Source organism: Hyperolius riggenbachi, chromosome 4 (genome assembly GCF_040937935.1).
Source record: "Hyperolius riggenbachi isolate aHypRig1 chromosome 4, aHypRig1.pri, whole genome shotgun sequence".
Lineage (NCBI taxonomy): Eukaryota > Metazoa > Chordata > Amphibia > Anura > Hyperoliidae > Hyperolius > Hyperolius riggenbachi.
This window is the reverse complement of record NC_090649.1, coordinates 319,528,497-319,556,036: the sequence shown is the minus strand read 5'-3', so window position 1 is coordinate 319,556,036 and position 27,540 is coordinate 319,528,497. Positions and strand designations below refer to the sequence as shown.

At 41.2% G+C, this 27,540-nt stretch overlaps 1 protein-coding gene across 10 annotated transcripts in view; it reads right to left on the bottom strand.

Annotated features, from left to right (window-relative positions):
* Positions 1-27,540, bottom strand: part of SASH1 (SAM and SH3 domain containing 1) — a 1,147,574-nt gene that overhangs the window by 73,153 nt on the left and 1,046,881 nt on the right. For 7 of the 10 annotated variants that reach the window (XM_068231708.1, XM_068231710.1, XM_068231716.1 and 4 more), the window contains 2 exons: positions 6,307-6,439; positions 2,852-3,663 (listed from right to left, as the gene is read on the bottom strand). The exons of 2 other annotated variants lie outside the window; for them this stretch is intronic. In XM_068231708.1, the coding sequence (XP_068087809.1) occupies positions 2,852-3,663; positions 6,307-6,439 (945 nt within the window). The remainder of the gene's footprint in view (positions 1-2,851; positions 3,664-6,306; positions 6,440-27,540) is intronic. One more of the 10 variants, XM_068231715.1, reaches the window with a different exon arrangement.

Here is a 27,540-nt window from a genome sequence, read left to right as displayed (position 1 = left end):
AGTTATTACTCAATCCTGACACTTGCAAACCCCAATCTTCAGACTCTGGTTGCAAGTTGAACTTCAGAGTACGCATGGCTGCACCAAAACTAGAACAAACATGTCTTTGTAAGTACATTGGATTAAGGCACAGTAAAGCTCTTTCACACTGAATCCATTGTGGTCCATCGCAACGGACATTATCTTCACATCTCAATGTAATGGAATGGTTGTATGGTATGTTCACATGGATTGCGGTGCCTCACTTCAGAGTAATGCATAGCATGTGCACATTTACAGTGGCATTAAGGCATACTTTCATTGTATTGTATGCTTCACTGTACGGTCGTATCTCACGCCTAATGCGCGGCGCCACTTTTCAGCATTGCCATGTGCACGGTGTGAAAGGACCCTGATTCTAGGCACCAAGACTTTAGAAAGATTATAATGCCAAATAGATCCTAGCATTTCAAGCAGTTTGGTAGCAGCAAAGAGGTTGCCAGTAAGGAGAAGCTGGTATTTATCTAAGGGCCCATCCACACTGGGGGATCGCAAAATGCTAGCGATTAGCCTAGCATTTTGCGGCAGTGATCGTTGCGTAAAAACACCTTTTGTTCTGTACATTTTTTTGTGATTTTTGAGCGATCACAATTCACGCTTTTTTAACATTGCAATCATGATTGCATAAAAATCGTAAAAAAGCTGCATGTACTGCATTTGCGTTTACCACAAATCGCTGGCGATCATGTCAAGGAGATCACTGCCGTATAATTAACATTACAATAGCATTTTTGTGATTGCCAGCGATAAGCGGTAAACCAAAAGAAAGAAAAGAGGTGGCACATCACTGGCGGCTAATCGTTGCCTGTATTGCTGCAAGTACACACCTGATGAAGGACCTGCATGTCCATAACATGTAGTGTCCCTGTTCCGCAATACAGGCAACGATTTGCAGCGAGTGGTGTGCCACCTCTTTCTTAGTTTTGGTTCTACCAAGACCGCTGGAGCAATCCGGCTTACTCCCAGGTTCTTTTACCTGAGTGCTGTTTCCTTGGGAAATAATTTGTACGAGATTAGCGGTAAACGCCCGCTAATTGCCCCAGTATGAATGGGCAATTACACACTGGCAGCTAATGGGTGGTTGAAGCATGTTAATTAGAATACAGTCAGATTTCATAATTTAAGTATTATTCAAGTTAACATATTTCAACGCAATGATAACAGCTATTTGTATTTCCTCAGTAGTCACAATATAGAAACATAAAAATGTTGCCATATAGAAAAGGTAAGAAAATGCGCATCGAATTCAGGAGCCAGTCTGTCCAATCCAGGATGCAGTATAAATTGTTTAAGAAGACAGCTTCAATGACAACAATTAGAGATCATCTCAAAAGTACGGAACCAGCCATCATTTATAGGAGCTCTTGCTTCCTGGGATTTGTCCAGCCTGTCATAAAGTAACAGTATAGTACTAGGGAATTGTTACTGGTTTAGGCAAAGTTTCTCCAGACACACTGTATGTAACCATTACTGATGTATAGATAGAACCCGGTAGGTTCTTGTTAACATGCTGGACAAGTGTTTGCACAAAATGCCAGGGACATCCGGTGATATAAGAAAAGTATGTCTGCCATGCTACATTTGATGAATTATCGGTTGTTTTGTGATGGAATGGTCATGCAATCAAATGCAAAAACCTCTGTAACACAAACGCATGGCATGATTAATACCACTAGCATGCTTCATTGTCCAAAACGAAAAGGGAACACAGGATGACCACTTCCACAAAATATGATTCCCGGTATCCCTCCTGAGGTTACGATCAGCAATGAATGTAATTCCAGCAAATGGGTGGTTTCCTGCTTGTGCTGGGGAGATCTGTTGTGCAATACAGGAAAAAAAGTATCCGTCTATGAGAGAATGCACAATGATCTGTAACTGCTCATCCTCTGGTCTGTTACTGCTCATCCTCTGTCACCGCCACTTCAAAAATCCTGCATCTGTACCAGTCACATTATATGACAGTCAGACGCTGCCACAAGTTAATCTCCATGAAGGGAAATAAAATATTTTATAGGAACTGAAAGGTCATTATCGTTTTTCAGGAGTAAAAACTGCTGCCTTAAGGCATTTTTTTCTTACTAGAAAATGATCTTTCTAGCATGGGATTTTACTGCTAGTGTTAAGGATGTATTTACATGACTTAACCACAGCCCTGGATGTATTGCTAATGATGCTCTAAAATGCATTCAAAGGCCATATTAGTGAGCTGGTAATTGGTCCCACTGATCCCTTTACCAGTTCACACTACTTTTAAAAAAATGTTCCAGGTCAGTGTACAGCATGTAGTGTGCAGGTAAGATATTATATACAGGATCTATTTAACTCAGTCCTCTACTGCTAAGGCAGTTTAAATCCAACAAGTAGTTTACCCAGTATGTTGCAGGATGAATTTCATTTTTTAATTTGCTGCTCATCTAATGGAAGAATTATGTAATTACATATTGCCGAAGCCAGCACGTGTGGACATTGCCATTTCCAGCCAACATCTGCTGTTTTTCGTAATGCAGAAACTTTCTTTGTAACCAAGTTGCTATGATATTACAGAGTGTTTTTTCCCTTTTTATAAGCAAATAATACATTTATGCCAATGTATTTGCAGGGGACTGTACTTACACTGAGAACTATGGCCAGTTCATTAAGCTGTGTGGTAAGACTTGTTCCGTATGAGAGATGCTTTTGGCATCTCCCAGATGTGGGAAAATTGAGCACATCTAAAGTGAAGGTCATAAGAGGGTGGGGTTATGCAAAATCATTGCTGACTGTAGCTCAGGGGGAGATGGAATGATAAACATCAACCCTTTCAACTCACAGACTTTTGATGGATTCTTAAGAGAACCCTTTTAGTACAACGGTCCACAGTGGCAGCCCACTTCTTTTCGGCCTCATCTTCCTCCTCTAGCAGGCATCTCTTCTCGGCCTTGCTAAGTGTCCTGTCACTTACAGGTCGCACAAGATGGGTTAAGTTCAAATGACTGTATAAACTCCTCTCCACTACATAGGTTATGTTAAATTCACTGACTGTGTGACCCCGTGGCCTTCTGTTTGGAAAGACGCTGCTGCCACCTTTACACCTTTGGCGAAACGTTTGCTGGTCGCAGGCAGGGCTGGGCACTCCTTTCCTGGCTGGGCGCTGACAGAGAAATGCTTTAGCACATGAGTAGTTAGAATCAAGTTTCTTCATTCGGATCTGTTTCCTGATATTTTGTACCTCTTCCAGAGAAACCAAAAGGTGATGCTTGTTCCTGTTTCTGTCATAAAAGCAAACACTCTCTGTACTTACCCCGTGGTTAAGAGAGCCTAGACTTTTCCTTAATTCTCGTTCTGTCATGGAGCGGGAGACTTTTTGGGATTTATCATCTTCAGGATAGGAAAAAAATGTGCCAATCTTTTTGGGGGGTTTGATGAGAGTCCTGTTGTCAGATTTGCTGAGAGTCTTGACAAGTTTTCTGTTAATACTCATTGTGTCCAGGTTGTCAGACAGTGGGGATACAGGATAGAAGCTGTCTTCTGGCTTGGCTTTCTCTAGTGAATTGTCTCTACATTGTGGCTTTTTGTGAACACCAGAATAAAGTGCAGATTTGTCATCCACAATGGGCGTGCTGTGAACAGCATCTTCCAGTCCTGCAAAGAGAAGCATATTTTAAGACAATTTAGAAACAGTTAAAGGAAACCTGAAGTGAAAGGGATATGAAGTATGCCATATTTACTTCCTTTTAAAGGGAACCTAAACTGAGAAGGATAAAAACAAGGAACACCAAGAGCCCCAATAGTGTAATATGTACTGGTAAATGGTTACTAGATAGAGTAAATATTAATACTCACAAACCAGGGTTACCATTAGGCAACCACTGTAAAGGCAGGTGGGGAGATTTTCCTGGCCCCACTCAGGAATAAGAAGTCGCTCTCTGTAGATGAGAAAAAGGGGGCTCAACCCTCCACCCAGGGTGGACTCATTATGCAGGAGAACAGAGGTGCCAAGAGGATAAAAGGAAGCTAAATGAGCTTAAAAACCAAATTCTTGGTAAATAGAGGAGGTAGTGGTGGACTTACCTCCTCCAAGTAGACACACAACGACTGTAGTAAACACAGTCAATATATTTTATTTATGAACTCCAAATATGCAACGCGTTTTGCAGGTTTGATCCCAGGCAATAACAACGGAGCAATAGCATATGTGGTCAGTAGAAGAGCCAGGCACCTCTACAGTAGTGTTTGGATCACACACCTGAAATAAGCATGTGGCAAATGCAGTCAATCTTAAAGGGAACCTAAACTGAGAAGGATATGAATTTTTGCTTCCAAAATAATACCAGTTGCCTGACTCTCCTGCTGATCCTGTGTCTCTAATACTTTTAGCCACAGCCCCTGAACAAGCATGCAGATCAGATGCTCTTTGCTTTGCTTTGATCAGATGCTTGTTTTAGGTGTGTGATTCAGCCACTACTGCATCCAATCATATCAGCAGGACAACCGTGCAACTGGTATTGTTAAAAATGAAATATCCATATCCCTCTCAGTTTAGGTTCCCTTTAAACAAAGACAATTCCCTGGCTGACCTGCTGATCATCTGCCTCTAAAATATTTAGTCATAGACCCTAAACAAGCATGCAGATCAGGTGTTTGACTGGTTTTGCCACATGCTTGTTTCAGGTGTACGATTCAGTTACTACTGAAGCAAAGTAACTGGTGGTGTTTAAAATAAAACAAATAGGACAGCCTCCATATCCCTCTCATTTCAAGTGTCCTTTAAAAGTTTTGAATGTAACAACTGCTAGTACAAATAATATCACATCATGCTGCAGGAATACAATAGATAATACTGCATAAAACCTCAGACAGCAAAAATAATCTTATATTAGCTTATCCCCACAATAGAAGTAGTGTTATCTCTAGTGTCACATTATTGCCAACTTTGAAAATAATTTTCTGAATGGAAAGAAACTAGGAAACAGAGGGCAAGACATCTAAGGGGAGAGATCTTAAAGGGAACCTGAAGTGAGAAGGATATTGAGGCTGACATATTTAAGTTTAAACAATATCAGTTGTCTGTCTGTCCTGCTGATGCCTCAAATAGGTTTAGCCATAGAGGGAACAAGCATGCAGATGAGAGCTTCAGGCTCACTGCAGTCACATGACACCAAGCTTAAAGCTTTAGAGGCCAGTTCAGAACCCGCCAGGGCAATGCAGGGACTGGAAGTGGAGTGAGGAGAGGTAGGTATGCTTACTAGCACGCTCTAATGTGCATTTTGCATGGGGGACTAGGGTGCCACATTGGGAGAGGGTGTTGGCCAATTATTGGGTTGCCACTTTTAGCCTATTTCGGTAAATGTAAAGGTATGGCCTAGATTTTTATGGTTTCAGATGCTCTCAAAATCTGATGAAATTAGCGTTACTGCCCATAGGATCACTTTAAGAGTTAGTGTACATAGACTGGAGTCTGATTCATTTTCAGTCTATGTGCAGGTCCACATTATACTACAGAGGAATCCCATTATGGTAAACTCATTTAGTAAACTTCTGGATATAGTAAACTCAGTCCTTAGGTCCCAGCAACTGTGCCTTTATAAATATACAATGTATGACTTCTGCTATAGTAAACTACTTTTCCCGGTTCCTTGGAGTTTACTATAAAGGGATTCTACAGTAGTCAATTGGAGATTGCATTCAAACCAAAGACAAAGAAAGGTCCATGACAAGTTGCAACTGTAAGTGATCTGAAGTCACATATGCCTGTTAAACTGCCCAAGAACTAGCTCAAAGTTTTGTGTACATTTGCCCCCAAATCTGATGATCTAAAACAATTTTATTAAAGCTGCAAAACTTTAGCCAAACCAGGGTTTATTTTAAGCAACCTGATTTTACAAGCAGAGCTGCTCTCTCACTATCTGCACAATTTTTCAATACTTTCTTATTAGACCGAGTATGGTCAATGAGATGCAGATAAATAGTTGATGCAAGATTATGCAAATTTAGTAAGCAAATTTATGGAGCTTGAAAATGGGCCAATCAAAAGAAGCAAACGTGGGATTCGATTGGTCCATTTTCAAGCTGCATAAAGCTGCAGATTTTGCATAACCATGCATCAACTCAAAGTTGCATCTTATTGACCCATCCCTGATCAAAATCAGCAGCTTCTTGTTTCTACACATGTTACAAAGTAAAATTTGTAATACTTTAATTTCCATAATAAAGGTGCTTATTAACGTGAAACTTGTTCATGCGTGTACTAGTTATGATTTATTGCATTTGGAATGGCATAATCACCTTCCGTATTGGGCTTCTTCATTTCTTCTGCACGGATTAGCTTCTTCCGGACTCTCCGAGTGGAATTCACTAGCTTGTGCAGCCTCTTGAATTTAACAGATTCTTCAGACTCATCATCAGACTGTTCTCTTGACTAGTAAAGGAGAAAATACATACAGATAGAGGACTACAGGCCACTGGAGGGTCAAAATGCTTTTATTAGTATATATGAAAACACTGCTGACTCAGTCCCTGTACTATTCTCACAAGGAGCAATGAGAGCAAAGAACCAGCGCCGCCCCTATTTTCAATCAAACGTTAAATGGACTCAGATTAAAATGCTTGTTACTACTGAAAAGTTCCAGCAGTTGCATTTGAAAAGTAACAAGTATAAGGCTCGGGTCACAGTATGTATATCTGTTTAGTACAAATATTGGGTACCAATCTGGAAGTCTGTGGTAGTGTCTGCTGCACTCCAGAGTGAGCCTTTCTATGGGATAAATGGCAATGCATTTACTGCCTGAAACAATTGTGTAGGCTGGGTTTATGTGTTACGGAAATGCAGTGGGTAAACCTGGACATGTGTGTATGGGCCCATGCTTTCCCATAAGAAAGCACAGGTCAATTCTGTATGTCCATTAGTCTTAGTTACAAAACACATTCTTGTTAAAGTGCACTCTTCAACTTCTGGTTTATTTTATTATGCACTGAAAGACTTGTTTTTGTTTATTTAAACATACTTTAAAAATTGAATATAAAAAGGGCTGTTTCTGGCCATTTTGGTGTCATGACAACACCTTTTGCCTCTCCCAATCTTTGGAATAGTAAGATTGTACCCTACATTAATTAGTCTTGCAGGCACCAATGACAAATTAATAGGTTATGTAAAGAAATTAAGTTCTTATTCAAATTAAGTCTGTAAAGGAAACAGACATCATTAGCAGGACAGATGCACTACACCTCACAACTCACACAGCCTACATAACTAAATCTTTCTAGTTACTTTGAAGGGTGCGTAGGTACTTTAAAAAACATCATACGGTTTATGTACAGCCTGGGTCTTTAGAGGTGGGAATAGTTCCCTGGAAGTCCAGAAGAGTTGAAACAACTAAGACACAAAATCTAAAATAATTACAGCTTAGGTAGCACAATAACAGCACCTGCCATCTCATTGTTCTGTTTTGCAGGCTTCCTCTCTTATGCTGATAAGCAGTGCCCATTCAGATTTTAAAATCACCAACCCTTTCAAACATCAGATTCTGCACAACGACATGGACATCTAAGGCAGACAGCAAATACTTTAAGTGGTTATTCAAAAATACAAAATACATGAGGTTTTGCTCATGATTTATTTACACAGCTAAAATACAGTATACACCACTCATTAACTGGAACTGTCAATGAAAAGGAAAAGTAGAAAGATAAAAGGGAAAGCAAAAACACGGGACACACAGCACAAAATCTCTCTATGGAGGCACCATTTGTTTGCTCTATAAAAATAACACCTTTATTGAAACCAATAAAACATCAACCATAAAATGGGACTACCTCCATACGAGAACGAGGTCTCTTCAGCTGACCACTATGACAATGTCATGCATGGAATAATCAGTGCTGTTCCAGGGCTCTGTATAAACCCTGATCCCAGTTGGTGCACTAACCATTACATTAGGATAGTTCCAATCTTGCAAAAGCACATATAGCTAATTGCAACCTTATAAAATACATAGCAAGCATAAGCAGGTTAGTGGCAAGTATAAGTATGAATCTTTTTAAGACAATCTCTTCATACATAAAAGATGCTTTCATTTTGTTGACTCAATCCAGTTTTCCCTCATTTTACCTTCCTTCCACTACTAGACATTCCCTGTTCCTTGCCTCAATTCCACAACATGTTACAGGTAGGTTGGCTCCACACCTACAGATCACTACATAATATTGCATGTTTCAGTGCATAAGGAATAGTGGGGACTAAAGCTCATGGTACACATATAAACAGCAGGATAGATACTGTAGAACAGACAGAGCTTTGTAAAAAAACAAAACAAAATGAAACAAACAAAAAAACCCTTTCTGCATTTGATTCAGATGGCAAAATATTAAAAACACAGGAAAGGTGTGGTCCATCAGGTAGAACACATTCCTTTCTTTCTCAGTCCATCCTAAACACTGGCATGGATCTGGCCCTCCAGGCCTGGAGTTCGACACATGTGCATTAAGGCAAACATAAGGCATTCATTTCTACCATCTAATGCTCTTCCTGTCAGAGGAACTTGGTTTGTGCCAACATATCACAAGCCAAGGTATATCATCTCAGGCATAAGCTGCATTTTGGTAAAATATTACAACCAAACAGTAGTGCAACTATGAGGTAGCAGCCCTGGAAATCATGGTAGAGCCTGGTGGGGAGGAAGGGGCTGAACTTCTTCCATTTACCTCCTCCACCAGGACCCTCCATCTCATGCGGTCCTGAGGAGCATGGGAGGAAGGCCCTGGTAGAGAAGGAAGAAGTCTTGGCCCCTTCATCCCAACAGATGAGTTCTGAGTGGAGGAAGAGGGACCCCCTAAAAGATTTGCAGGGAGGCCCTTTAAGACATAGTTCTGCTCCTGCACCAAAACCAAGAAGCCCAGACTCTCATTCCGAACTACAGAAAACCAGTCCCTTTTTTTAAGAGACACGCTCGGTAGCTGCAGACTCTCAAAGATAGGAGCCTCAAAAGAGATCCGAAAGCGTGAATACTACTGTTGGCTTTTTTATTTTGAAGATACCAAGAGGAACAAAGCACATGTACATAAAACTACACTAATAAAAGGAAAAAACACCTGGAATAAAAGTCATGTGACAGCAGCACGCCTCACGATTACTGCAATGGACTAATGGGTTGCCGTCATGTCATAGAAGATGATCTGCTAGCGATTCACCTGGCTCCTCCCTGTGCTAGAAAAAGCAAACTACAGTGTTCCCATACCTGTACTCAACTGGTTAACAAAGCTTCAGACCTACAGCCATACAACAGATATTCCCCAATGCCATGTCACATTAGTTTATTTATTTCCTTCACTCTCGTGTTTGATCAAATGTGCTGCAGCCCAGATGTTCCCCCTCAAGAGCAAAATACAATAAAACAATAAGAAAAAAAATGTACTTCTCTTCCAGCAGCAATGACAGCAGATGGAGGGAGATGGAATAAAGGTCTTGTACCAAAAGCCAAATTATATACACTAAAGATTATACTGCTGTTAGAAAACTATATTTGCAAGGAATAGGAACAATCAAGTTGTTCTATAACAAATCAGTTCATTACGAAGTTGTGTATTGTCAATTCTATCCAATTTATTTTCACACATTACTACAGGATTCTCTTATAAATATCACCTCTTAAAGGATACCCGAGGTGACATGTGACAGGAGGAGATAGACATGGGTATGTACAGAGCCTAACACACATAACTATGCTGTGTTCCTTTTTTCTTTCTCTGCCTGAAAGCATTAAATATCAGATATGTAACTGGCTGACTCAGTCCTGACCCTCACTGATAAGATATTCCAACTATAAAACACTTTCCTAGCAGAAAATGGCTTCTGAGAGCAGGAAAGAGATAAAAAGGGCCAATGGTTCATAGATTTTAGCTCTGTGGAATATCTTAAAGTCATTTTAAGTAGAAGGAAGATAGATGCAATTGTTTATTTTATTCGCCCCTGGTGTCCTTTAAATATTACCTCAACAGATGATCGAAGAATATAAACAATACTTGTATGTGGGTCATAGAAGATTAACTTTCTCCCAAGCAAACAAAAACAATGGCCTCAATTCACTAAGATCATGCTGGAGATAATAAGGCAAGAGAAAACTTACCACCACACAGTGAGAAAGTTATCTTATCTATTCATTCCTTAAGTTACCTCCTCTGTAGTTATTTTCACACGCAGTTAATAACAGCCTGCCTTTAACTTTAGAATTCCGGAGTTATTTTAAGGATTGAAGAGTTAACTTAAAGACAGAAGAGTTCACTTTAGGTTTGCCTGAGGTAAAAAGTTTCCTGAATACTACATGCATCGTCACCATGGTGATAACTCTAGAAACATTATTAAAGACAGGAGATAAGCTTAGTGAATTGAGGCAAATGTCTGCATTTTGTTGGCACGTCTGTTTGTAAATCAGTCTATACCAAGCTTATAGCTAGCTGACTATATCAATATACCCATATTGTATATTGCCCATGTCCCTTTGTTCCACTAAAGTGAAATGAATACGAAAAATAAGTATATGAATATTAATATGTTCATTAAACCCTTGTCTCCAGTGTACAAAGAAGATGTTTCAATGCCATCCGTGTCCCTGTTTGTAAAGTTTTTTGCACTTCATGTCCCATAACTGTGGTCATGAGGTAAACTGTAGTGAAAATCTGGCAGAAAATCAGGTCACGCTAAAAAGAATTAGAAAAACAAAAAAACAACTTGACGGACTTTCACTTTACTGTTTTAGTCTCATTCCTAATTAGTTACAGTCATTTGAAAAGTCTTTTCCACAGCTACACCCATGACGCTGCCTCACCAAACTTTTCTGTACATATCAAACCCAGGATTGGTAGCGGCTACATACTGTAAAGCTACAACAGTGAGTCTGAAGAAAAAAAAAAAAAGTGGCAGGTCTCTGGGATCAAAAATAGCCCTGCACCATGGTTCTGCACATAATGCCTCCTAACAGTATAATCGCCACTACTAGCAGAAACACAGCTGCAAAATATTTGCCATCTTGGGCATGCTCTTGTAGACTAGCATGGACTACACCCCATTTTAAGTACTCTCCATTAGTGACTAGGCTTCCTTTGGGTGTTCTGGTTCAAAGAATACACTGGTTCTTTACTGACTTTAGAAATGGATCAGGAGCTCTCCAGACCAGCAATAAGGTCTGGAACCCACTAGCAGCACTTTTCTAAGCACTTGTGATTTAAAAAGCTCTTGCAAATGTAATGCTATGGGTGTAATCCCAATTGAGGGATGTGATTTTTTTTTTAATCCCCAAAGCATGACATTAGCAATGGCTTTTCAAATCACAAGCGCATAGAAAAGAGCTGCTAATGGGTCCCAGGCCTAACAGAAATTCCACCAAACTAAGTATGTCCATGTCCAACGCAGGAACCTGCCGCACCATCCGTGCCTCCAGAGAATAACAGTTTATACAACCATCTGAAAACATCTGAATACATATACATTTCTCTTCCCATCCCAATGTATCAGCTTTGGACTAAGACAATCTAATATTTACAGGTACCTAAAAGTGGAATTTAAGCCAGAAGTCATAATTAGGTTTGACTAGAGTGGAGAAAGTTTACAATATTGGTTTGTTATTTTATGCTACCCATTTACCATTAAAGAGAACCCGAGGTGGGTTTTAATTATGTTAGTGGGGCACAGAGGCTGGTTGTGCACACTAAGACCAGCCTCTGTTGCCCCATGGTGTGCCTCCATGTCCCCCCTGCGCGCCGCTATAGCCCCCGCAGTGCTGGCGACACGCAGCGCGTCGCCAGCACAATGTTTACCCCTGCGCTGTCAGTCAGCGCCGCTCCCCCGCATCGGCACTACCCGCCCGCGTCACTTCCCTCCCATCAGCGGGAGGGAAGGGACACGGGCGGGTAGCGCCGATGCTGAGGAGGCAGGGGAGCGGCGCTGACAGCGCTTAAACATTGTGCTGGCGACACGCTGCGTGTTGTCAGCACTGCGGGGGTATAGCGGCGCGCAGGGGGGACATGGAGGCACATCATGGGGCAACAGAGGCTGGTCTTAGTGTGCACAACCAGCCTCTGTGCCCCAGTAACATAATTAAATCCCACCTCGGGTTCTCTTTAAGATGACTAAAATCCACTGAATGGAAATGAAAACATAAACCCAAAGCAGAACAAAGACAACACAAAGTGAATTATGGTTTAACCTCCCTGGCGGTGCATTTCTGTCTGGAATTAGTCAAAAGCGGTACATTTTTTTTCTTAAGAATTTTAGACCTCTAATTCCCCAGGTTTCAATGTCTGCTTCCCAAAAGATGTTGGCATCTCCCGCCTGTTCGGGCCTGTGCCATAGGCATCAGTGCGATGCTTTATGAGGATCTCAAAGAGTTCCGGGGAGGAATAAAAATTGTCCGTGGTGACAATATCCCTTGTCCAGAAACGGCTCAGCAAGTGATAAAAACTGAACTTGTCGCCAGTCCATAGTCACTGAATCGGGGATTGAACTTTGTTTCCTTTCCGGTGTACAAAACTGTATTCCAGATGTACCCTGTTAAAGACTCACACAACATGTACGATTTAATTCCAAAGCGGGTCTGCATAGAAGCTATAAATTGCAGCCAGCTCAGCCTCTTCTTGTAAGCCATCAGGCTCTCCTCCACGGATATATCCCGCTCTGGAACATAAGTGGTCCTGAAGTTCTCCACCACCATCTCGTACACTTCCCAGATTTTTTTCAGTTTGGGAGCAAGGTGAGTGGACTCCTCAAAGGTGTCGTTGGCGAAATTGAGAAATTTCATGATGAGCGAAAACCAGTACTCGCTCATCCCCGTACCATTTGTTGGTGGTCCAATACCACTTCTGCAGGGGCTTCCCCACCACTCCCTGCAGAATGAATGATAAGCACCAAAAATATCCAAATATCTTCTTTGGTGACCGACTCCCAGGTCCTGCTTCTTGAGAAGGGGCGTCGTGGAGCAGCTAGTTGTTGGGTGGCATACCACTTAGTCTTCTCCACAATCTTCTCAATAGCGGCTTCATCAAAGAAGAGCTGCAGGTAGGCCAGGAGGTTGTGCTCACACACTTTCTTCAGGCCAGGCTCCCCAGTAAAAGGAAAACGGGGGGGGGGGGGGGGGGGGTGAGAGGCGGTGCCTGAGAAAGGTCAATGGGGCACCAGACCCGGACATCGCTGACCTCCGTGGTGATGGAATCACTCTCGCTGTCGCTACCTGGGTCGGGTGACAGGTCTCCAGGTGCGTCACTGTCGCTCGAGTCCGCCAGTGACTGCAAATCGCTGTCTTCAAACTCCACCAAAATCAGTGCAGGGAGAAGGCAAAGAAAATAGTCAAAAATCCAGGCAAAAATCAGTAACGGGTATCCAATAATCAGCAATCAGCAACTCACAGATCAAACAGCCAGCAGCCACGGTCTCCAGAGAGCAAATGGCAACATTGAATTGAATACAAAATAACTTGTATTCAATGCAATGCTAACTGTGGCCAATCCGATAATTTGTCTTTTTTTTCCTATTCTGCCTCCCTACCCGTGTCCAATCAGATAATTTGTGCTATTTTTTACTCTCTCCCTCCCCCTGTGGCCAATCAGATGTTTTGTCATAATTATTTTACTTTCTCTTCTCCCTTCCTACCGCTGTGGCCAATCAGAATTTTTTTTTCTCCCCGACTCCCTCCCTCCTTCCCCCATGACTCCACACCCCCCCCCCCCCCCGATGTCACGCCGCACCGCCGATCCATGACACAGATTGGGAGGGAGAAGCCTGGGTACCGCTTTGCAGCGTGATCAGCGCGCGGGACCCAGAGAGACAGTGCGCGCGGTGTTTTGAGCCAGCCCGACCTGTGTTCGGGCTCACCACTTTCAGCACACAAAGCGGAGCCCAAACACAGGTCGGGCTTACCGCCAGGTGGGTTAATGCATTTCCCATTGTAAAGATTTCACCTCACCATCTGTCAAGGAAACATTAATCACAACACAAAGTGAGGAAAATCTTTGTGGGGAAAAGACTGCAAATAAAACGAATTCAAAACACAGGTGTACCTTTCTCCTATTCTATCCTAAGTGAAACTTTTGTCTGAAATATAAAGGTGGGAGTAGCTGAATCAACTAATGTCTAGGTACAGAGACAAGGTTCCCAATATACTACTGTATAAAGATAAAAGTTTGGGTTTATGATACAAAATGTATTAAAAACTGCATTACACACACTTATGCTGGGTACACACGTTGCGATTTCCTGCTTGATCCATGGGATCGATTCGATTATTTTCGACATGTTCGATAGGGTTTCGATCGATACAGCCATCGATTTTGCATACTTAACATGCAAAATCGACAGCTGTATCGATCGAAAATGTCGGAAATAATCGAATCGATCCCGTGGATCGAGCGGGAAATTGCAACGTGTGTATCCAGCATTAAAGGACAACTATGTAAGAGTTTTTAGAAGAAGCCCTTTAAAGGTGCCCATACACTCGTCAGATTGGCAGCAGATAGATAAGAAATGCATCTGATGATCTATCTGATGCATTTTTAGAACATTTTTTACCAGGATAGAATTCCAATAGATTTCAGTTTGAAATCTATTGAAACTCGATCTGATGATATTTTTTTGCCATCAGATTTCCATTAAGGCCAATGCAAACTGATAAGCAATCTCATCAGATCGACCTAAATTTTCCACCCTGCCAGTTCGAAGGAAATCCATCGAAATCGGCCATCGATCGGTCGATTGGCCAACTGATTTGCGATCGATCGGGATCGATCGGTCGGCCAGAAAATCGGCTGAGTATATGGGCCCCTTTAGAGTGAGGAGGGACTTAGTAGTGATAAGTTGATGACATTTCACCTTGGTCAGCAGTCAGAATCAAAGATTAGCACAGATCATCTGATAGGGTCGGTTCACACTTGTTTCAAAACCGTATCCGTGGCTCTGTTTTTTGCCCTGGACAAAAACGGAGCCACGGATACCAATGTTAAAATTAATAGCCGTCTTCACACACTTCAAAAATTGATCCGTGGGCTCGGTTTTAGAAAACTAAATGGAGTGTCTGGATTTTGCAGATTTTCACGGCAACTGTCTGATTAAGGGTTTCCTAATTGGAAGCAGACAATGATAGAGTTAATTTACATTATATAAGGATTTCCAGGAAGCTAGCTGCCAGCCTTCAAAGCCAGACTGGCTAACAGACAAACCCATGTGATACAGTCAGAAAAATGAAAGAAATATGTTCCTGTATTATCCTTACATCATAAGCACCCCAATATATCACCACAGGTCCGTCGTCACCTCCCACTGGGCGGGTTTTCAGCAGACAGTACAGCATGTGTACAGTCAGTCCACCGACAGACTGTACACACGATGTACTATCTGCTGAAAACCCGCCCAGCTGGAGGTGACGACGGACCGGTTGTTGCCTTTCATCAGAAGTGTGTACGAGCCTTTACAGAGGCAAAGCAGTTCTTTGAAATGCAGCGTTTACCCCTCACAGATAGCTGACAGCAAGAGAAGACTATGCCAAGACAGAAGGGTAGATTGAGATCTGTGGGCAGGCAGGTTATATGCAGCCCATGTTCCACATGGGCTGCATATAATCTGCCTGCCCAAAGATCACAATCTTCCCTCCTGTCCTGTAGCCTTCCATTGCTGACAGCCAGCTGTAAACACTGCACTTCTAAGAATGGCTCCTCCTCTGTGACAGATGGACATGCTAGCCGACTCCAGTCTTCTGTGACACTGTTACAAGTTAGAGCAAGGCGATAGTGGTAAAAGGATAAAAAAAGGTCTATCTATCATTACAAAGTCCCTCCTCTCTCAAAGGGCTTCTGCTGAAAACTGTTATACTCATCTTAGGATGCAGGAAGATGGATAATAACGGCGTCACACAACGAAGTGCGTTCCCCGATCAGGGAATGCTCACACACAACAGGTGCAACGAGAGTTCAAGCGATCACGGCACTTTCCGCCTATCATCACTGCAAGTCGCAAAGCCTATTTGCCTAATCACGTACTCCTACCCACGTTGCGAAAGCGTGGAAACAAACGCTTGTCGCTCAAAAAAAATAAACCACCAATTGTCGCAATAATCGCACACAAAATCGCAACGTGGGTACAAGCCTTTACTTTGATAGCTGTCCTTTAAGCTACCTACATTTGTATGACATTATGCTGTCTATCTGAGTGCTAAACAGGGAAGTAAAGCCTTGTACATGAGATAGACTAAACTCAGCAGAAATGCAATTTGAGGCTTGGCTAAGTATCTAGCATGTGTAGACTAATGTTGGGGACTTATGTAAACTTTGACTTTCTCATTGTACATTGTCTACAGAGGAATAGATCACCACCAATACTGTTAATAATTCTTGAAATAAAATACGATAAATTCATGCATATGGAAACGTAGTACGGAATACCCATCACAGCAAATGCTATGAATAATTCATTTGAATTTAAAATTATCAATGTGCTCAATTGTTAAACTGAGTACAGTGGGACTTGCTGCATAGAGTTCTAGGCATAATTTATCATATCTACAGAGTAAATTGTGAATGGATTGTTAATAAAGAAATTGGACACAATTAGTATGTCAAATACCTCGAGGAAATAAAAGCACTTGCATGGTTAATGAAAAGGCTGACGCATTTCCTGTCTCTTGTGCACAACTTCAATCTATGAAGTGTTATAGACACAAATCCCTCAATCCTGTTCTCTCTGTGTTATTTTATTTCAAAGCACTGATAGGCAAAAATCATTATTTTGCCTATTTTGAAGTAAACAAATTCAAATGTAGACAAATGACAATAATTATACAATCTCATAACCCAATACTAGTTTTATATTTTGTAACATAAGCATGTTACACAACTGCATGTTTTTCAGGGTTACATTTGCTCATTTCTTCATATCAGATTTACTTTAGGTTACATTTGTCATTTGGATGGATGCAAAAATATACTGTTTAACAATGCTATGGAGTTTTGCCTGAATTGAGAATCAGACATTAACTAGGGTTCTCGATATGCATGTCAGGTCTGCTTCCACCTCAGAATCTCCTCCACCACAACTTGCAATCACTTCAAGCCACTTGGAGTTGCACTACCGGTGGCTACTTTCGAAGGTCTTCTCCTTGTTTATGTAAAGCATTATAGGGATGACCTTTTCGTGAAAGCTTTTGGGTTGTCTGATGCACTTTGCACAACTTGATAATTGAGCTAAAAAAGCTCAGTGGTACAGGAAAACACATGGACATGCTTTGTGACCTTTCAATGATTTCTACAATTTTACTGAGTGTTTTTAAACAGTGCCAAAAGCTGATAAATATGCAAAACTCAAAGCTCCGATTGCTGGTAAAAGAGGCTCTACAAAATATGAAAAAGAAGCCATCAGATCCAAAGTATGGGCGTTTTATACAGAATACATTATTTCGCCAAGCATGACTGGGTCATGCCCGGAATTGGGTTTGGCACAAAAACATAGCTCAAGTACAAGATAGGTAGATAAAGAAGTACATAGGCTCACGAACATGCAAATACCAAGCAGAGAAACGACAATGTACAAGAAAAACTATACAGGGCAAGTATTTTAAAAACTGTGACACAGGAGAGACTGACTGGTTTTAGTAGAAACTTTGAGTCAGGTGCAGCTCAGTGCCTCAATGTGCAGTTGTATAACAATCTACTTTAGCTCCAGAAAACACACACTAATGAATCAGACACACCTGAAGCACTCTCCATTTTTCTTGCATCATTGGGATTATACCACAAGCTGCACAATTTTATTCTAGGTATCACGACAGGTTGTGAAGAGAAATCTTCACAGCTACCAGGATGACAAAGATGATATTAATTTTCTACTAAAGAGGGGAAGGAATAGAACCTCTCATATTTTTATTACTGCATATACCCCAATGGAAAGGTCTCTAATCATACTGCCTTATGCCAATACATTATGTTGTAGTTTTGTAAACGGCACTAAAATCTGCATTACATGTAAAAAGGGCGCAGGGAAACTTGGATGCAGGGTGAAGCCGAAAAATGGCTCACCCTGCTATAACAAAGTTACCAGCAGCGTTAATTACTCTTCCCCTTCCAGGCCACCACTGACTCAAGGGGAATATGCAATTTGGCTGAATTGCACTATATTTGTCGTAATTTGGGCTCAGTCTTTTTCCTGTGCCCAAATTACCTTCTGATTGCTGCTATAGCAGTAATTCACATTACAGCCTATAGCGGCACCCAAACGTCCAGCGCTCTTTTTGCTAGATTCACTAAATTCTCCATCATGACAGTTTTGGTTTTAAGGGTCACCACCACTTCTCTATCAAAACACTATATTAATACAGCACTAGATTACAGAAATGATGTGCTGTAATACTTCCTGAAAGCCAATTTCTGTAGGCTATACTACAGGTAGATTCCATATCGGTCAGGAGAGCAGAGAGCTAACACTCAATGTGAAATTCGGAACAATTTGTAATTTTGCATGTAAAAGTAATCCATCATTTCACGTAATTAAGCAAAATTTTGCGCAACTTCCTGCCAAATTTGGTGGTTAATAACAAAGCCCCCATACATGCCATCATCACCAAAATTGTTATGTATATTACGAGGAATACTGGGAAACAAGTCATAAAATGAATATTTCAAAAAGACGGTTTTTGAGAAAATCCATTTTAAAAGGGACACCGAGCAGTGCAGAAACTATGGAAAGATGCATATCATTTTAAAGCTCTCTTTCTCCTCTTTCCAATGATATATAAATCGCCGCCCTACGCCTTTTAGTTTTTGTTATTTGCCGCGGCTGCAATTTCGATTGCAAAAATAGAGTAAACTAAAAGGCGTAGGGCGACGATTTAGGTGTCACCAGAAAGAGGAGAAAGAGCTTTAAAATGATATCCATCTTTACATAGTTACATTGTATTACACAGGGCGACTTTTTCTGCTGAATGGAGCTGCTGACTTTGAGAAAAAGTCGCCCTGTGTAATACAATGCAACTGTGAGGATCCGCTGGGCTGCCTGCGCAGGCAGGCAGGCAGGCAGCCTTTTGACCGCTGTTCAGGTCTGCATTCTGCAGGTCTCTGGAAGAGAGACCTTTTGTCAGTTGTGCAGCTTGCTGCTGAGGAATTTGCATACGTTTGTCATGCAGATTGCCTAGCCACATCCTTTGTGGGCTTGCTCTATAAAGAGCTATGTTTCCCACAGTAAGTGGCTGGTCATAAGAGTTAGTCCTGTGTAACATTCAATTCAACAACAAATGGGGCAAGCACCATCAACCAACCACCTAAAATAGGTAATCCCTGAGTGTGCAGAAGGGGAACTTGAACTGAAAGCTGAACAAACAAGGAAAGGAGTTCCCTTAGAGAACCGCACCACTCAGACCATAATCAATACAACTCAACTTTATTCAAACAATTAATAAAAACACTTAAAAACAAATGGGCTGCTGCCATGACAAAACCTATAAACAATGTATTCCCATACATACAAAATAATGTGTATATGCAAAGAATATACATGAAATTACAACAATATCAGATGCCAAAAATATATAAGGTATGAATCAGCATGTATGTATATATGGGGAATCCTAATGAAATATTGGGTTTCTTTCAGGTCCGTCTGCCTGGAAAATTACAGTACTCAGAAGATGAATAATTTAATAAAGTGCATGATAGGTAGTGCAACATCAGTAGTGCTGAGGATAATAAATAAATAAGAACAATGAATCCAGAACGAATGAAAAAGTGACGAGTGCAAGATTCACCAAAGTGAAACAAGGTGCAAGTAGTGTCAGAAAAGTGGGATGGAAGAGAGTACCGAAATCTTACCTAGGCAGACACCTGAGTTGGGAAGTCAAGGCTTACAGCCGTAGGGCCATCGCGATTCGCCGCTCTGCGCTATGGCGGCTTCCTCTGGGCAGATGCCCAGAGGAAGCCGCCATAGCGCAGAGCGGCGAATCGCGATGGCCCTACGGCTGTAAGCCTTGACTTCCCAACTCAGGTGTCTGCCTAGGTAAGATTTCGGTACTCTCTTCCATCCCACTTTTCTGACACTACTTGCACCTTGTTTCACTTTGGTGAATCTTGCACTCGTCACTTTTTCATTCGTTCTGGATTCATTGTTCTTATTTATTTATTATCCTCAGCACTACTGATGTTGCACTACCTATCATGCACTTTATTAAATTATTCATCTTCTGAGTACTGTAAGTTTCCAGGCAGACGGACCTGAAAGAAACCCAATATTTCATTAGGATTCCCCATATATACATACATGCTGATTCATACCTTATATATTTTTGGCATCTGATATTGTTGTAATTTCATGTATATTCTTTGCATATACACATTATTTTGTATGTATGGGAATACATTGTTTATAGGTTTTGTCATGGCAGCAGCCCATTTGTTTTTAAGTGTTTTTATTAATTGTTTGAATAAAGTTGAGTTGTATTGATTATGGTCTGAGTGGTGCGGTTCTCTAAGGGAACTCCTTTCCTTGTTTGTTCAGCAGTCCTGTGTAACACTCGCCTGGAGTGTCAGCCTTGCTCTTTGTTTGAAGAGTAGCCTAGAGTAATTCCTGAGACTGCACTAGGCAGGTTTCCCTAGTGCAGTTAGGATTGCATTATTTGTATTTCCGGTTTCTGTGTATCTGTCTTGTCTGCTACAAATGCTTGCTGGAGGCTCGGTGAGGTAACCGTTAAGCAAGCGCTCGCGTCCTCTGTTTTATGTTTGTCTGTTGGTGGTTAGTTAGGCGTGCTTGTCCCTGTTGTGCTTATCACGCGGGGTCCGCGCATAAACGCGTGCACTGTTGCGAATGAGTGCGGTGTTCTCGTTTAGTTAACGTTTGTTATTTTCCTTATCTCCTCATTGTAGGATTTGCTGTGCCTCTGCTACTCTCGTGCTCTGCCTTGCTGTAGCCTTGTGTCACCTCTGGCAATCGCCTCTCCCGCGATTGCGTTCCTACTTCATATCTGCTGTTGTGTATGCACCGTCGCGGGTTGGCGACTAGTTTGGTGCACACACATACAATCTGTCCCTTTGCTCAATCTCTTTCAGGGCTATCTTGCCCTGCGTTTCTTCCCTTCGTGCAATTCCTGTCTGGCGTGTGTGGCAGGGCAGAGGAGCTGTTCCTCTGCACTCCACAGCTCCCCGTCGACAGGAATTTCCCTCTACAGGTGCATTGCACCTTTTGCTGGGTTCTCGCAAATTATACGCTTGTGGAGGATTTCCGCTGCGTCAGCGCACGTCTTGTGCGCTGATCACGGAGAGAATTCCGCAATCGTTACAGTAACTATGGAAAGATGGATATCATTTTAAAGCTCTCTTTCTCCTCTTTCTGGCGACACCTAAATCGTCACAGAGTTTAAAAACCGGTTTCTTTGCATTTTTAAAGGGACTACGAGCAGTGCAAAAACTATAGAAAGATGCATATCATTTTAAAGCTCTCTTTCTCCTCTTTCCAATGATATATAAACCGTCACCCTACGCCTTTTAGTTTTTGCTATTTTCGCGATTGAAATTGCCGCGGCCGCGAATTCTATCACAAACAGAGAAAACTAAAAGGCGTAGGGTGACGATGTAGGTGTCGCCAGAAAGAGGAGAAAGAGAGCTTTAAAATGATATCCATATTTCTATAGTTACATTATATTACACAGGGCGACTTTTTCTGCTGAATGGAGCTGCTGACTTTGAGAAAAAAAAAAAGTGCCTATAGGCACAGATGTCCTGGCACCCTAGACTCTTCCATGGACCTACAAACCCCCGCCGGACTGCAACGCAAGTGTTCTGGCTGGCCCAACTGTCACTTCTCCATTACCTGTCGTAGGTAGCTACAGGTGCTCCTTAGCATTAGGTGGCCAGAGCTATCCTCAGTATTAAGTAGCTAAAGGTGCCCCCAAGTATTAGGTAGCTAGTAGTGTCTCCAACTGAAGAGAGATCTCAACAGTGGAATGCTGAGACCCGGGTAAGTAACCTCATTTACACTCTGCTCGAGACTCTGAATTGGCAAGGCAGGAGGGAGGCAGGAGGGGAGGGGTGTGAGCCGCCTTTCCATCATCAGGCACCTATAGGCATGTGCCTACAGTGCCTTATGGTAAATCCAGTTGTGCTTGCTGTCATTAACCAATCACAGTGATTATATATGTGCAGCACAGGCACTGATGTAAGTCTGTTCTCTCCTCAGAACTCTGCAGTATGAAGGGAGAACGGACCACTAGCAACAGTTCATTGCACTAAAAGCAAATAATGTTCTGCTTTAAGGAGGTACATGTAGGGATGGTACTGACGTGGTTAAAACACTGTAAAACAAATATATGATGGATATTTATGTCAAGCTATGTTGTTTAAAAATTCACTGAAATCTATGCCCCTATGGATTCAAGAGCTGAAATATGTACAGCTGAGGGGACTTTAGAGCGGAGGGAAGATTAAGCGAAAGCAATACAAGTAAGAAAAGAAGAAGATAAACTTCAGAATAAATCATTGCCCCTAGGAAAGGTCTTGTCCAGGAGCTCAGAGGGACGGTTCATACATTCCAAGTCTTCCACAGGGTTACTGAGAGTTTGTAGAGGTCACCAAATAGATGGCAGTGAAAAACGGAGGACAATGTTTTTTTTTATTTTCAGGAACTTGTTACGCACTTATGTCTGAGAATTGGTTTACAAACTGAGGAAATGGCAAATAAACACTCTGTGGACCTGACATTATATATGTCATGTAGGTATTATCTAACCCTTCTTATGCTGTAGTATTAACTTGATTCAAAATTAAATAGAACATTGGGTCAATGTTATACATGGGTCACAAAAAAGGGTCCACTAACCTATCCAGCGAGTTCAAGAGACCAAGAAAACAGAAGTCTTTCAATATTGTACCACTAAATAAAGAGCCTCTGAAGATTATTAACTGCAGTCTGGAAATAACAGCAGTTTGGAAATAACAGATCTTATCCACTGGATAAGTATGACCCTTCTGTTCCATGTGCTAGCTGAATTAGCTTACCCGCAATACTGGCCCTAGGGTATGACAGAAGCAGAATAATGTGAGCTCCGCAGAGAGACTGTTTATGTTGTGAATTGTATTATACACAGTGTAAAGTGTCAATACAATATGTAGTATATGTGTTAAGTTTGCTTGGCTCACTTGCATACAACTGAATATGGACAAAGAGGGCAGTGAGATTTGCAGCTGAAGAAACAAATTATACAAACTCTTTCCACGCTCCACCCTTGTCCCTGTCTGTCCCCACCGTTTGCCACCACCTTCAGTCATGTTTTCAACTGTAATAATGGGAAATGCTGTCTAGCCTGTATTGTTCTTCCTACTTTGGGAGCCACAGTGTCACTCCTTATTGGCCCAGCAACTAGCTAAACAAAGGGCAGAAAGCTAACAAATAAGCACTGGCAAGAGCATCAGACTCCTGAAAAAGGTATTCTGTCCTCCACTTTGCTTCTATATCTTGTTTTGCATTCACCTATCAAGTGGATTGTTTGATTTGGGTAGGTGACCACATTAGTATTGTTTACAGTTAGCATTAATGCTGTTTGGTTTGCCAAGAAGTCCTTCCAAGTGCATAGCATCGTATGTATATATGGAAGCTCGAGACATTTTTCCTCATAAAGAAGCTAATATTTAGTACACATCGAAGGATCCGCTGCTAAACTTTCAGTAAATTGATCATTTCAATCTATTTCCTGATTGGTCAGCTTCTCATGTACACATCAAGTTATGCACAGGACCAAAAATGGCGCAGGAAATAATTTCCAATTAGCTGCAGTAGAAGTCATTTCCGATTACCGAATGATGCTTTCATTTTGGCTCATGTTTCAGTGCTAGACAGTTCTGCACAGTGCACTCACTACACAATATGTACCTGGCAGAAATGATCTGCAAAACTTGTCGGAAAGAAAAAATAACTGCTATTTAAAGAGACACTGAAGCGAAAAAAAAAACATGATATAGTGAATTGGTTGTGTACTATGAATAATTACTAGAAGATTAGCAGCAAAGAAAATATTCTCATACTTTTATTTTCAGGTATATAGTGTTTTTTCTAACATTGCATCATTCTATAATATGTGCAGATTACACAACACTCAGCATTCAAAATGAGTCTTTCAGAGCAGTCTGTGAAGTAATGACCTCTCCTCTAGCAGAGGAAAAGTAAATAGTCCAGGAACAGTTGAGATAATAAAAGTCAGATAACAGCCCTCTCCACGACTAACTTAGTCGGAGAGCTTAATGGCTTGTTTGCATAGAGATAACAACTGGAGTTTCTCAACTCTTCCTGTACTGGAAACAATTACACTGATGTATCTGATCTTAATGTTTTATTTCTTAGCTGTGCTACACATACAAATCATAATATTTTTTTTTCGCTTCAGTGTCTCTTTAAAGAAATGTATCACCAATTCAAACAATAAGGGGACATTTCTCTTTAAAAGGTGATCGATTGTACAACATTATGTTCACTGCAAAAGCTGTGCACATTATACTCATAAAACAAAGGCCCATATGCAATTACAACTTTCTCCTGAGTGATCTCCTAGGATGGCTCAATATAAAGATACATATTCCTTACTGTTTGGAAAATCAGATTATTAGGTTAACATGCACAACAAAGGTCATTATTATTGTTACTTTCTGTTTAAAAATATCAAAACCAAATACAGGAAAAAAATATCTTAAAAACAGTACATGGAAATCCATACCAGCTGAGATGAAGGTGTTTCAACATAAAATGATGTCATTTTAAGTGGGACTCCGTTATTACTTACAGCTTCTTTGGGTAGATTTAAAATGGATATTTGGAAAGGTCTCACTATCCATAGCTGAAAATTACCTGTGTACACTCAGAAGAATGAGATGTACCTGTAAAATTGGGGGAGGATTTGTAAAAATCTCATAATCCATGAGCTGGCTGAGCTTTGACAGTTCATATAATATACTGGCAGTAAAATACATTCTGTTTTGCCACTGACACTAGAGAAACTCTTAAAGCTGACTATAACCCTGCATTTCAACTTTGTTCTAAAACATTATTTACAGCATATTATATGCAAAAAGCATTTTTTTTTTTACTAGACCAGCATTGGAAGGGTTAAACACAGACGTTTCAAGTTCCGTGGAGAAATATGCAGAAGTTCAGATTGTTGCATTCTATGTATCTATTGATAAACAGTTACACACTCTTTGGCTGTCCTCCAAGCTCCTTCTCAGTGAGAGAGATGAGTCACATTCAACACTTAGATACATTTATGTAAACAAAATGTATCTTTTTCAGGTTCGGATGCGTCTGCAGAAATCTCAAGGAACTTTAAAGCCCTGTGTAACCCTTCCAATGCTGGTCTAGTAAAAAAAAAAAAAATGCTGGTTGCATATAATATACTGTAAATAATGTTTTAGAGCAAAGTTGAAATGCAGGGTTATATTCCGCTTTAATATAAACATTCAAAAGCTTCCATTGACAAGGTGTGGTTGAGAACTACGATTGCTGGTAGTAGGAGACAATGCATACCTTCATCTTGGGATTTGAATGAGTTTTTGCAAATGTAAAAATGGTTATACAACGGTTCCATTTGAACCCAGGCGCACAATTGTTGCATTGGTCTCCCTTTGTCTGCATGCAAAGATTTCCTTGTGAATGCAAGATTTTGCTTATCAATTTTTTTAAAGCGGTTTCATATTTTGCAAAAAAGAACAAAACACAAAATCTGACTGAAACACCACCAGGCAGTGTGCAACAGGTCCTCTTTAACACTAGCAGGGAGTGACCTGGGGAATCCCTACGATACTGTGGCTAGTAAGCACCTCTGTGGTATATAATAACCCACATAAGTAATCGTGGCTACAGAATGTATGCCAATTATATATACTAACTATAGATTATCCAAAACAAACCCAAAGCTCATCCATTATGTTAACACAGCAAATTGTCCCCTGCTGAGTGCAAACTAGACAAACTTTAATAATGCTGGCTAAACCTTGTGATGAAAGTGAAGCTATGGTGCCAGTGTTTCAGTTTCAGTTTCCAAGGTAACATTACATCAGATTGTACACAGCTGGCTCTTTAGGTTCTAACCAAAACAAAGCAACCATTCCAATATACAACATTATGCATTTAAAGAGAGAGGATGACATTTGGCTGCCAGTAGACCAGACGAAAATCTACAGGAGGTTTGGCAAGGTTCCTAGGGTGGAACCTCTCAGCCTTACTTGGAACAAGTGTATACTTTGCACATCTGCAATGCTCTCATAACCAGAAACACAGCCAGATTTCGCTCTCTCTTTTGGTAAGAACAGTCAAAAGAGAAACAAATACAGTAACTGTAAAGAGAAATAAGATTATTTTCTAGCAGTTAGGACTAAAATGGGGAACCTTAGGCTCTGAGCAACACTGCAACAGTTATACCTTTGCTTAGGAGAGTGGCAAACATGCTCATCTAACTTCATGGTCTGTACCTTCTCTATGTCAATACAGTTATTCCACACATAAAACAGAACTGTAGAGAATGTTAAGTTGGCTATAGAAATTGAACATGACATTTGATGAGACATTGATACCCATCTTCCCCAGAAAAAGATCAACAATGTTTGTATGAATTGCATGGGTAAATAAATCATGGATGCAGAAAAATGTGGACCTGTAGGAAGGAGCGTAAGTGGCTTAGAACTGGTCCTGCGCTGCATTGTGCAGGAGAAAGCCAATTGTAAAGCAAGATCAACAGATTCTAGCAAAGGTCTGTATGGAATCTGAAGTGCATAGTTACTTCTACCCTCATTCCGCATGCCATGCAGAAGACAGTGATTTATGGTGGCTGGGCTACTAGCACTCTCAGTTTGCAGTGCTACAGTCCCAGATTTGATACAATTTGCCCGATTTCTATACACAACCCTGGTTTATTGTTTTCCCAACAAATTGGCCTTGAACCCTATTCGGGTCATTGGATCATGAGACCCTCTTGGCTGTGGAAAATGTTGGCACTATAAGTATACCTATGAGAGACCGGCACCATCGAATTATGCCCTTTTATTGCAACATATATGTAACAGCAAGTAATATAAAAAAAGTGATCAAAGGAATCATAACTGATTCAATAAGACGTTACCATTTTTTGATTCCGTTTATCTGGAATGCTGCCAGAAAGATCGTGAGCTGTTCCTAATAAAACTCACGCGGACTAGCGACAGTTGCGGCGAGGTTGCGGCGGCGACTGTCGCCAGGCGATTGACCGCGCCAATCGCCTGGCGACGGGCGACAGTTCGGGGTGTGCACCCGTGCAACGCCGCATACTCACGGGCGACCTGTCGCCACAACACGCGCGCGCCGCATGTTGCGGCGACAATTGTAGCCCGTGAGTATGGGCCATAAGTCCTGTCATTTGACAAATGACTAATTTAAAATAAACAATTGGGCTATGGCATTAAGGCAATTACGCTGTTAGATTGCAGATTCGAATACACTACATTTTTTTTTTCACTACAGTCTTGTTCAGCCTATGGAACCAAAAGAATTGC